The sequence below is a fragment of the Micromys minutus genome, assembly GCF_963924665.1.
Source record: "Micromys minutus genome assembly, chromosome: 29".
NCBI classification, from domain to species: domain Eukaryota; kingdom Metazoa; phylum Chordata; class Mammalia; order Rodentia; family Muridae; genus Micromys; species Micromys minutus.
The window spans coordinates 2,788,943-2,801,179 of NC_137964.1; the positions used below are offsets into that span (position 1 = coordinate 2,788,943).

Consider the following 12,237-nt stretch of genomic DNA (forward strand, 5'->3'; position numbering starts at 1 on the left):
AAGTCCTAAGAGACCACAAATGACAGTAAAGCCATCCCAAGCTCGGAAGATTCAGAGACCCAGGCCTACGTCCTAGCTTTGCCATTCGTAGGCGCGGCTCTCTAGGGAGAGCATTCTCTCCAGATCTTTCAAATCCTCAGTCTGTTAAACAGAAATGACCACACCGGAATGGACTTCACACACCACTGACCGGCACTCAATAGCCAGCAGCTGACTTCCGGGTCAGGGGATCTGGGAAGGAGGCAAAGAAGGCAGAGTCCGAGTCTGTTGTGTGCGCTTTCGGGACTCGGGCCGGAGGGCGCATGCGCGGGTCTTTTACGTAGGCGAGCGCCTGGGCGCCGCTGGGGACCCCCCTCCGGACACGCGCGGAGGCAGAAGGGCGCGCGCGGCTTAGGCGGCGCGGTGGGAGGTGCGCCATGCCGGGGATGGTGCTGTTCGGCCGGCGCTGGTCCCTAGCCAGTGACGACCTGGTGTTCCCCGGGTCTTTTGAACTGTTCCTGCGTGTGCTGTGGTAAGTGAGGCCGCCGTGCGGGCGGGGGGCGCGCTGGTTAAGGCGACAAAAGTCGCACCTCCTTGGTGCTTTAATGGGCAGCCGCGCCCCCCGAGCACAATCTGTCTGCACCTAGGCTATAGATGCAGTCGCTGTGTGCATTTTACCGGAGTCCTGGACCTTCTGCGCTGCAGGGCACGAGCTGAGTCCTAGGGTGCGGCGCCGAGCTCTGGCTCCGGGAAGCGTGAGAGGGAAATGTGAGCATCCAAAAGCCATAGCCCCCAGGTCTCTTTCCTGGAGCCCGGCTCCGGAACTTTGGGTCACTCCTGTCTCTGCAAAACAGAAATCTGGGAAATAGCAATTTCGGAGCAATTCATAGAAGCCAGTATAATAGGCCGGTTTTGCAAAATGCAGCTACGCTCAGTGGGAAACGGCACTGGTGGGTGAAGTCAACTCCTGGCATACCTGGTAATGAGGAGTAACGTTCTTAGGAAAAAGCATTCTCAAGAGGCAAAGGAATAGGAGCAGCAGAGCCCTTTCCAGTCAGGCTGGGTTTTTCTCAGATCGTTTTTTTTTGCCTTTATCTCCTGACAACGGAGCCCTGGTGTTCGGAAGGCTGTCAGAAAAAGTTATTCAGGAGCTGAGTGTGTAGCAATTCTTTTTGGTAGAGTGCTCACCTAGCATGCAGGAGGCCCTTGTGTGGCCCGGATCCCCAGCTTCACACAGAACTGTTAGTGGTAGTGCTAACTTGTAATCCCAAGACTAGGGGGTGGCCCAAGAGGATCCGCGGTTCACAGTCATCCGGATACATAGTGAGTTGTAGGGCAGCCAAGCTGCACAAGACCCTACCTCAAAAAAAAAAAAAAAAAAAAAAAAAAAAGTGGGGTACCGAAAAGTTATCTAGACCGATCTTACCTTTGTTTTTTCCTTCTGGTGTTTGAGTCCAGGGCTTCATACATACATACTAGGCTTTACAACCGAGTTTAACCCCCATCACCTCAGATGACACCACTTAGAGCTTTGGAATTTTAACCTTTAATAGGACAATCTTCCGCAGCAGGGTAGCTCAGTTGGGTAAAGGTGCTTGCCCGGAGACCTAAATTGTGATCTCCAGGACCCACATGGTAGAAGGAGACCCAGTTACTTTAAGTTGCCCTCTGACCTCCCTCTACAGGCATGGTATGACATGCTTTTCCATAGATAGATAGATAGATAGATAGATAGATAGATAGATAGATAGATAGATAGATAGATGATAGATAGATAGATATATGTCTGCCTTAAAAAAAAACTACATTCTTGCTGAGGGGGCCGTTTGCTGCTGAGGCACCTCTAGGGTGAAAGAGAGGTTTCTTTATCTTCTGGAGACCCATTCAACCTATCATTGCTCACCACCGAATTACAATACAGTCAGGAGTCCATGGGACTTCTTTTGTGTTTATCTGTATCTACCCTGATACGTTATTTTCATAATTTGCTTCCTGCTTGCTTGGTTTTGAATTACAGTTGGCTACAATGTATTTGTTGAATATTAAACTACACACACACACACACACACACACACAAACACACACACAAATCCTGTTTCTAATTTAGCAAACATAGTTTGTTTACCAATCTAAGTCATGGTGGATATTTTCCTAAAGACCCGTAGCCTGCCTGGGTTTTGATTTTTGCCAGGGTGTTCTACCTCACTTGCTTGCCTCAAAGCCCACTATGAGGTGTGGGATGATCTTGAAGTTCTCATCCTCCTGCCTCTACTTCCCCAGTACTGGACTGCAGGTACACAATTTATGTAGCACTGGGGATCGAACCTAAGGGCTCCTGCATACCTCGTAAACACTACTCACTGAGCAGTATCTCCAGCCTGTCTGCTTTTGAAGTGGGGGCTCCTTGTGCAGCTTAGGGTGGCCTGGAACTCATATGTAACCCAGGCTCAGGCTGGCCTCTAATTTATGGTCCTCCTGCCTGTGCCTCTCTGGTGTTGGGATTATACACAGCACTGCCATGCCCAGTACATGGCTCATAGGAGATATAGAATATGAACATAAAGGCACACGTGTGTCAACAGGCTGCCTCTCCATAGACTTTTTAATTGATGCAGATTACGTCCCTTGTTGAACCTTAACCTTGATTTAGGGACTATTAACTCCCTTTATTTCTTCGCATCGTGTTTTATGAAGCCACCTTCTTCTCTGCGCACAGGTGGGTCGGCAGCCTGACCTTGTACCTCCAGCACAGAAGGAAGCTGGACTGTCCCGGGGGAGTCCTGCTCAGCACGTACCTGATAGTCCTCCTTGTTCTCCTGGCTGTTATAATAGGCACCGTGTTGGCCATCGTGTGTGTCAGCATGAGAGGTAAAGAGCCATGATTTCCATGGAAACCTGCCTTGTATCTTACCATTTGCATACAGTACAGTTCACCCATTCAGAGCGTATCCAGTTCTTGTTTTTAATTCTAAAATGTGTGAGCTGTGTGGGCGCACGAACACGTGCCCCTGAGTGCCTCCTGCCGTCAGAAGACGGCACTGGAGTTATGGTGGTCATGAACCACACCACACAGGTGCTAGGAGCCAAACTTAAGTCTTCCACAGAGCAGCAGGCGCTCTTCACCTCCGGGTCGCCTCCAGCCCCACACAGCTTCTGACTATTTCTGTAGTTGAAAACCTATCATGTCAGCTGACTTGTGAACATTTTCTTATCTGTGTGTGGTGTACGTACACGTTTGTGTGGGTGTCTACACAAGTATGTGTGAAAGCCAGAGGCTGATGTCATTAGCTGCCTTCCTGGATCACCCTCCTTAATTTTTGAGGTAGGGTGTTGTCAAAATTCCTTTCCTAAGGCAATGTTTACCCCTCCTCCTAAGGCCCCAACAACAAACCAAGACATGATCTTGTGTTTTCTTCTGGATGGGGCTGTCTCCACTCATGGCCAGGATGAGCAGACACACTCCTGGAGAAGCTCTGATGTCTTCCCCCACTGCTCATCCAGCGATGCTGGCATACAGGTCCTTCCAGTTCGTCCCACTTGAATTGGGTTTCCTGTCACTTATGACTTGAGCCGCTCTCATTGGAACCCCCAAACGGTACTTTATGAAACCGTATTAAATTAAGAGTGAAAGTGCAAGCCTGTTATCAAAGCTTCTTAGGGGACTGAGATGGAAGAGCCTCAAGTTCAAAGCTTACCTGAGTCTTTAGACCACTGATCCTGTCTGTAAAACAGCATTGTGGGCAGTCAGATGGCTCTGCAGATGAAGGCTTGTTACCAAGCCTGATGACCGGAGTTCCGCTTCATAGGAGAAAACAACTCCCGGAGGTTGTCTTCTGACCTACATGTGTGCATTATGACATGTGCACATAGACTGACTTCCCCTGACCTGTGTGTGTGTGTCTGTCCGTCTGTCCATCCCTACCTTTCTCTTAGTGTGTGTGTGTGTGTGTGTGTGTGTGTGTGTCTACCTGTCTGTGTTTTTGAGGGGGGCGTGGCTGGAGAGATAGCTCAGTGCTTACTGCTCTTACAGAAGCGTTTCTATCACCCACATCCAGGCTCGGAACCACCGGGGCCCTAGTGCTCTCTACAGCCCTCACTGGCCACAATGCACACACAGAGAAGGCACAAACAAGAATAGAAATGAAAATTTAAGAATGTTAGCCAGGCAGGTGACACACGCCTTTGATCCCAGCATCAGAGAGGAAGAGGCAGGTGGATCTCTTGAGTTCAAGGTCAGTTTGGTCTACAGAGCAGGTTCTAGGACTACACAGAGAAACCTGTTTAGCTGGGTGGTGGTGGCACACACATTTTGTCCTAGCACTTAGGAGGCCCTGACACCCATGTAGTAGGAAAGATCTCTTCCCAGAAGTTGTCCTTTGACTTCCACAGATGTGTCCACCACACACAAATAAATGGTTAAATCCAAAACTTCTTAAAGGGGTATTGTGTGTTACAGCTTTAAACCTAGTGCTCAGGGAGGTAGAAGCAGGTGACTCTCTTGAGTTTGAGGCCACCCTGGTCTAAATAGCAAATTCCAGGGCTACACAGGTTACACACAGTGTGATAACATGAGCGTATTAATCGGGTTTTACCTATAATTTGTATACACACTCAGAAGTGCTTGTGATCTCCCTTGTAGTGTGGCTCGTGGAAAGAAGAGCAGTGACTCTTTCTCACAGTCATAGAAATATGCGTGGGAGTTAAGAACAGTGTCACTTTTGTTGTGGTCTTTTCTTTGCTTTTTCAGGGTATTACCGTGTAGCCCAGGCTGGCCCAGACTCTGTGATTTTCCTGTTTCATCGTCCCGAGATAGGGCTAGGATCACGGCATTCATCTCTGTATTTGACTTAAGAAGTCTCCATGAAGCCCTGCTGTTGCTAATGTATGGGAGTAATTGGCAGTTCAAGGTGCTTTGACCCTTTCCATCTGGGGCCGGCCATCTCCCATGTCTGGGAGGGTCCTTTGTTTCTTTTGTTTGTGTCTTAAGAGCTCATAGCTCAACTTTTATGTCAGAGAACTGGCTAAAATGTCTGTCGTTCATAAATCTGTAGCACAGACCTTCTCCTTGTTGCTCCTCTGCATGTCCCACCTGCTGAGGGACCTGGGGACGTCACTTTAGGAAGTCCTTCTTGAGGACAGTCCAGTGCAGCTGTGTCTCTGAAGGTCAGGGACATCAAATTAGGACTGAGAAAGAAAGCAAATATGGAAATAGTGTTTCTCTAGGCAGGCATGGTGGGGCACAGCTTTAGTGCTAGCACACTGGAGGCAGAAGAGGCAGATCTCTGGGCGTTCAAGGACAGCCTGGTCCACAGAGTGAAACCGTGTCTTTAAAAAAAATGTGTTTTTCTAAGACCTGAACCAGATGAGGCCATCAGCACTCACTTGTGGCTCGGGGAGGGAATCTCAAGGCCCTCTGCTCTGGCTCTGGCTACGGGCAGGTCAGGGTTGGTGAGGGAGGGAAGTCATTTTTCTTCAGTGATGTAGCCGCTGGTAAGTTGCCCGTGTTCTGGGGAATAGGTCCCTACTGTGCTCAGGCAGTCACCCTAATCAAACTCTGTGAATCATAAAAAAGCTAAAAGCCAAAGATATGAGAGTAGGAGGGACTTCTCGGGAAAAGGGGGCCCAGGGGGAGAGGGAGGGGCAGGGATGACCAGAATGCACCAATAAACTTGTCAAGAAATCGAAAGCAGTGTTTTTTAGGTAGATGCAGTTTCTTTCAGTACCTCATTTAATTTCTGGGAACTTAGTTTGACTTACTCCATCTCTTTGTTTCTTGTCTGTATCTACTAAATGTTGTGCCAGAGCTTTTTGTGTGAAGAGAGCCCCAGTCACCGAAGCTGCTGAGCGTGTTAGACTGTGTCCACATTTGGCATGTCACCAGTGCAGCAGAGGCCTGGTTCCTGTTTTCTAGTGTCTCTGCCACTGGTACCTAAGAGCAGGCTTCCTCAGAGGGCGAGAGTTCTGTGCTGGCCAGCCACATGGCTTAGCAGGTACAGGCTCTGCTTGCCAAGAGTTTGACCTGAGTTTGATCCCACACAGTGGAAGGAAGAACACTCCTGCGGGTGTCCCTGATCTCCTCTTTTGTGTCATTGCACACATGTGCTCACACACGCACACACAAAATGTAAATAAAAATGTAAAAATCAATTACCATATAAATGCCAAGCAGTAGGCTTAATAGTGGTACATACACACAGACTCACCACACACACACACACACACCACATACACACAGACTCACCACACACACACCACATACACACAGACTCACCACACACACACCACATACACACAGACTCACCACACACACATCACATACACACAGACTCACCACACACACACCACATACACACAGACTCACCACACACACACCACATACACACAGACTCACCACACACACACCACATACACACACTCACCACATACACACCACATACACACAGACTCACCACACACACACCACATACACACAGACTCACCACACACACACCACATACACACAGACTCACTACACACACACCACATATACACAGACTCACCACACACCCCACATACACACAGACTCACCACATACACACCCCACATATACACAGACTCACCACATATACACACTCACCACACACATACACCACATACACACAGACTCACCACAAACACACCACATACACAGAGACTCACCACACACACACCACATATACACAGACTCACCACACACACACCCCACATACACACAGACTCACCACATACCACCCACTCACCACATACCAGCCACACACCACATACACAACCACATACCATACACATCACACTCCACATACTCACATACCACACACACTACACTACATACATACCACACATGCCACAGTACACTCCACACACACCACATACACTGCGTATTCACATATCTCACAAACACACACACACACACACACACATACTACGCACACATTACAAAAACACACCACACATTCTTAACACAGGTACCACACACATGCCACAGTACACTCCACACACACTACGTATTCACACATCACACACACACTCCGACACACACACCACACATCCCTAACATAGGCAACACACACACTCACAAGTATCAAGCTGTCTGTTTGTAAAAGGAGATAATCACTTGCCCACAGTGTGGGAGGATTAAGCAACAGTGGGTGTTAAAGTACTGAGTAGTACTGTTTAGTAACGCGTCCAGTGGATGGGACGCGTACCTTCCTGGCTGAGAGAACCTGGGTGACTCCTTCCCTTTCTGCCCAGACAGTCCTCTCGCTACACCGTTGCTGAGGTCTAATCACGCCCAGAGCCGCTCTTGCTTCTTAGAACTGTTCCAGTTTGGGCAGTGATCATGTGCTCCTCCCTAGTTAGTGCCAGAGTGAGTCTAAACCATGAAGGGGAAGCTTCTGCCCTGCTTCCCACCCTTCACTCTGTCTGTCTGTCTGTCTGTCTGTCTCTTCTTCCCTCTCACTTCCCACCCCGCTTCACCTCCCTCTGGTTTTTCCAAGACAGAATTTCCTCTGTGTAGCCCTGGCTGTCCTGGAAGTTCTGCCTGCCTCTGCCTCCCACATTGCCACCCGGCTTTGTCACTTGCTTTCTATTTTGGCCATGGAGTCTAAGTGGGAGTTCAGTGGTAGGTGTGCAGCAAAACGCAGAGACCTTCAGTAGCTGTGTTTCTAAAATTTCTTTTAAAATTCTGTGTACATGTTTATGGCTGACTGTGATAAATGTGTGTGACACACGTGGCTGACCATGGTATAAGGGCGTGACCGCAGGTGCCTATGGAGGCCAGAGGGGCAGATCCCCCTGTAGCTGGAGTTATTTGTGTGGGGCTGTGAGCAGTCTTTCAAGCCCCTGTGGCTGGTGTGTGTGCGTGTGTGCGTGTGTGCATGTGTGCGTGTGTGTGTGTGAGTGCTCATGTGTGTGCTTGAAGGTGCACATGTATATAAGCAGTGTGTGAAGGGCAGAGGTCAATGTCAAGTCACTCAACCTTATTTTTGGATGGTGGGTGTCAGTGGACCCACAGCTCACTAGTTCAGCCGGGCTGGATGGCCAGCCCCCTGGTTAGACATCACCTTTCTGTCAGCTTTCATGTGGGTGCTATAGATCAGACCCCAATCCTCTCACACTTTTAAGACAGGCTCTTTAATCAGCTGACCGTCTCTCCAACCCCTCCCCCCAGTGGCTGGACAGGCAGCTCTTCGTGTTAGGGCACTAGTGAGATTCTGTTTTGTTTTTTTGTTTTGTTTTGTTTTTTTCTGTGTTTCAGGAACTATTTGTAACCCTGGACCACGGAAGTCTATGTCTAAGCTGCTCTATGTCCGCCTGGCGCTCTTCCTGCCAGAGATGGTCTGGGCTTCTCTGGGGGCCTTCTGGGTGGCAAAAGGTATCCAATGTGACAGGACAGTTGTGATTGGCATCATGGCCACCGTCATTGTCAGGTGGGTCTTCCTCCTTCTCCTAGCTTCTCCTCTGGTGCATTTCTGGGCAGTGCGGCACCCTGATGTCCTGTGAACTTTGTGACACAGAACAGGGCCTCTCTGAGTAATTCACGAAGACTGAGCGATGGTGTTTGGTCCATGAAAAACAGTTCATCTTCCAGCTTCCGACTGCAAGTGATCACTTCCTTCCCAGGCCCCACTTTTCTGCAAGTTCCCTCTCTCATGGAGGAGGAGGAGGGGCAGGAGAGATGGCTCGGCAGAGCACTGGCCAAACTGTGAGGACTGGAGTTCCGTTCCTAGCACCCATGTAAAGAAACTGGGCCTTCAGCCTTTAACTCCAGCTCCAAGAGCAGTGGAGACAGGAGGACCACTGGGACTTACTGCCTCCCAGTCTATCCTAGAAAACAGAAGCCCCAGATTCAAAGAGGGGTGGGGGGAGAGAAACAAACAGCAAAGGGAGAGACGGCAGAGGATTATAGTGGAGAACATGCAGGGCCATGTGTGGTAGAGAAAAAAGCAAGGCTGAGGATGGGTACAGTTGTTGAAGCCTGCCACAAGAGCCCTAGGGCCTGGGTTCAGATCCCCACACTTTGGGTGCTGGACATAGACTCAGCCAAATCATTGGATTCTACGCTCAGTAAGAACCCTGTAAGGTAGAGGGCGATCAAGGGATTCCCTCTGATGTTGAACTCTGGTCTCTATACACATGCACATGTGCCCACACGAACACATATGTACGCCATACACCAATAGAAGTAATTAGATGTGGGCCGGTGGAGTTGGCGCACCTGTCAGAGTATTCAGTGTTATGGAGAGTCTTTGTTTTACTATAGAGATCCTAGAGCGCTGAGTAGCAGCTGGGTCATAGTCGGGGTCCTGGAGAACTAGTTCTGGTGACTTTCACCAGTCCTTTGTCCACCTCCCAGAACTCTGTAGTCTTCCTGGGACTTGGGTTAGCTGTGATCCCTGAGAAGCCTATTTTCTTTCTTATATTCATTATGTAGTTAGTCATATGTGTGTATGCCTGTGCATGACATAGCCCTTGTTGGAAGTCAGAGGATAACTCGCAGAAGTTGATTTTCTCCTTCCATTGTGAAGGCCCTAGAGATCAAACTCAGGTCCTCAGACTTGGCTGAAAGCACCTTTTCTTCCTGGGCCATCTTACTGACCCTCCTAGGGAATGTTCTAGAAGAGAACGGCTTGCCTCAGTTGGGTTTTCTGAGCTCTACCTCTCCTTCAGTACAGAAGCAGGGCTGTCGGTGCCACCGTCCTTCACAGCCACAAAGCCTGTCCCATGCTTTACTCCTTACAGTTGGATTGTCATTGCTGCCACCATGGTCACCATCATCTTTGTCTTTGACCCACTGGGCGGGAAAATGGCTCCGTATCACCCGTGCATCCCCGAACACCTGGACAGTAACAACCAGTTACTGACCGGCCTGAAGACGGCTGCGAAGAGCGTGTGGGAGACTCGGGTGCAGTGCTGCTGCTGCTGCGTTGGGCAGGATGATAACACCAGAGTGGCCTTCTCCAGCATGGCCGACCTGTTCTCCACCTACTTCTCTGTAAGCGGAAGGGACCTGCTGTGGTCTTTTTCCTGTTTCTGTAAATGCTTCTGTGGGACAATGAGCATTCTGCACAAAGCCATGTGAGCCACCGTAACATGGCGTTGAGGACCTGTACCCCTAGGGCGTGAGGTTTGGGAGGACACTGCCTGGGTGGGCTTGGAGGCAGCGGCTGACTATAAGGATGGCCAAGCCTTTCCTGCTCTTTGTTCCTTTGGCTTTGTTGAAACTATGTCTCCTGGAGCCCAGGTCGGCCTGAAACTGAACCCGCCGTGCCAGGTTTATCCAAGGCTTCATGCATTTAGGCATGTATTGTATGCACTGGCTGAGCCCCAGCCCAGCCCTCAGCCCCTTTCTTGACGGCTAGGTGTGTCCTTCCATCGACACTGGCCCATTACAGCCCAGCCCGTGCACTGTTTTTTTTTAAGGACCTAAAAAGATTAGTAAAGAATCTGCCAGTTTTCTTTCTCCATCTCCTCTCCAGCTCAGTCAGTAGATAGACACGTAGAAACAATGTCCTGCCAGGGGCATCGGGGAAGAATTTCTCAGGCAAGCAAGATGGCTCCGCAGGTGAAGGTGCTTGAGTTCAAACCTGAGTTCCAACCCCAGGACCCACATTAAGTGGAAGGAGAGATCCGACTCCTGCAAGTTGTCCTTTGACCACCACCACACACACACACACACACACACACACACACACACACACACACACACACACACACACAATGTAAAAAAATAATTTAAAGAACTCTTTCTCACTACTTACCATGACTTAGTCATGAAGTGCAAGGGAGTGACCGCTCTCCAGTGAGCTGTCCTGACACTTGGACGAGCTCATTCTCTTCCCCTCTATGTGCGTGTGTTTGGTTGTGTGTGGTAACTACTGTTATTTTTGGTTCTGAAACCAAGTAAAAGGGAAGACTTCTTTTGACACCCTATGCACTTTCCCGTCTCTCTCTCTTGCCTCTCTGTAGTGTCTGACTTTGGACTGTGGAGAGCTAGCATCGTGATGTGACAGGCTGTGCCTTGCTGTGGGGACCCAAGAATTGTGCCCACAAACCTTTTTTTGTCCTACTTGTGTGTTTACTTTTATTGTCTGTCTGTCTGTCTGTTTATGGGTTTTCAGGACAGGATCTCTCTCTGTAGCCTTGTCTGTCTTGGAGCTCACTCTTGACCAGACTGGCCTCGAACTCAGAGACCCGCTTCCCTGTGTGTCCTGAGTGCTGGGACTAAAGGTGTGCACCACTGCTGCTAGCCTTAAACTTTTTTTATTTTTATTACTTGCATCTGTGTGATTATATGTGTCATGTGTGCAGGTACCCAAGTAGGTCAGAAGGAAGGTATGAGCTTCACCAAGGTCTGTGCAGTGCTGGAGATGGAGCCCAAGGGTCACGATCAGTGAACCATCCGTGGGTTTTCCTGTGCTGCGCTGAGGAATCTCATGTGGTTTCTTCTGTTTTTAATTATATTTATTTTGTGTATCTGGCTGCATGCATGGCATATGGAAGCCAAAGGACAACTTGCAAGAGTTGGTTCTCTCCTTCTACCAAGTGTGTTCCAGGGATCAAACTCAGGTCGTCGGGCTTCACAGCAAGGACCTTTAACTGAGCCATTCATCTGTGGCCACTGCCTGCTTGCCTTCCTTCCTTTTTTCCCTTCCTTCTTCCCTTTTTGATACAAGGACTTACAGTATAGCTCAGGCTGGCACTGAACTTGGCACCCACGTGTCTCTGGGTCCTGCAGTTCTGGGTATGTGCCACCAGGCCCAGCTGGTAGAGCATTTCTGACTTCTATGTTTGCCCACATGAGGATTTTCACGAGTGTTCACTGGTTTCTAGTTTCTTCCATGGCACAGTGTACTCAGTACACAGTTCAACCTCATGAACGTGCTACGGAGTGGGCATCAACACACTTCCCACCAGCTTAAGCCATGGGGGTGGTGTGCAGCTTTAATTCCAGCACACCTTTGGTAAGATGGCTGCTCACAGGCTGGTCCCAAGAACACAGTTCATGGGTAAAGAGAGCCCTTGCCTCAAAACAAGTTGGGAGGAGAGAACCAGTCCACAAAAGTTGTCCTGTGACTTTCACGTGTGCACTCCAGTATGTGTACACAGCACACGTGTGTACTCTGGCATGTGTGCACTTGTATACAGATACACAGTTTCTTTCAACTGAGATAGTTAAGTCACTTAAAGTGAAATTTTTATAAAATGATTAATCTAGTATATTTGTCTGAGGACTAGATATGA

At 49.2% G+C, this 12,237-nt stretch overlaps 1 protein-coding gene across 2 annotated transcripts in view; it reads left to right on the forward strand.

Annotated features, from left to right (window-relative positions):
- The first annotated feature begins 239 nt into the window (after nucleotides 1-239).
- Nucleotides 240-12,237, forward strand: part of DAGLB (diacylglycerol lipase beta) — a 35,264-nt gene continuing 23,266 nt past the window's right edge. Inside the window, exons 1-4 of one of the 2 annotated variants that reach the window (XM_080940457.1) lie at nucleotides 240-511; nucleotides 2,696-2,847; nucleotides 8,252-8,423; nucleotides 9,736-9,988. In XM_080940457.1, the coding sequence (XP_080796583.1) occupies nucleotides 417-511; nucleotides 2,696-2,847; nucleotides 8,252-8,423; nucleotides 9,736-9,988 (672 nt within the window). In that variant the 5' untranslated portion in view covers nucleotides 240-416. The remainder of the gene's footprint in view (nucleotides 512-2,695; nucleotides 2,848-8,251; nucleotides 8,424-9,735; nucleotides 9,989-12,237) is intronic. The other variant, XM_080940458.1, reaches the window with a different exon arrangement.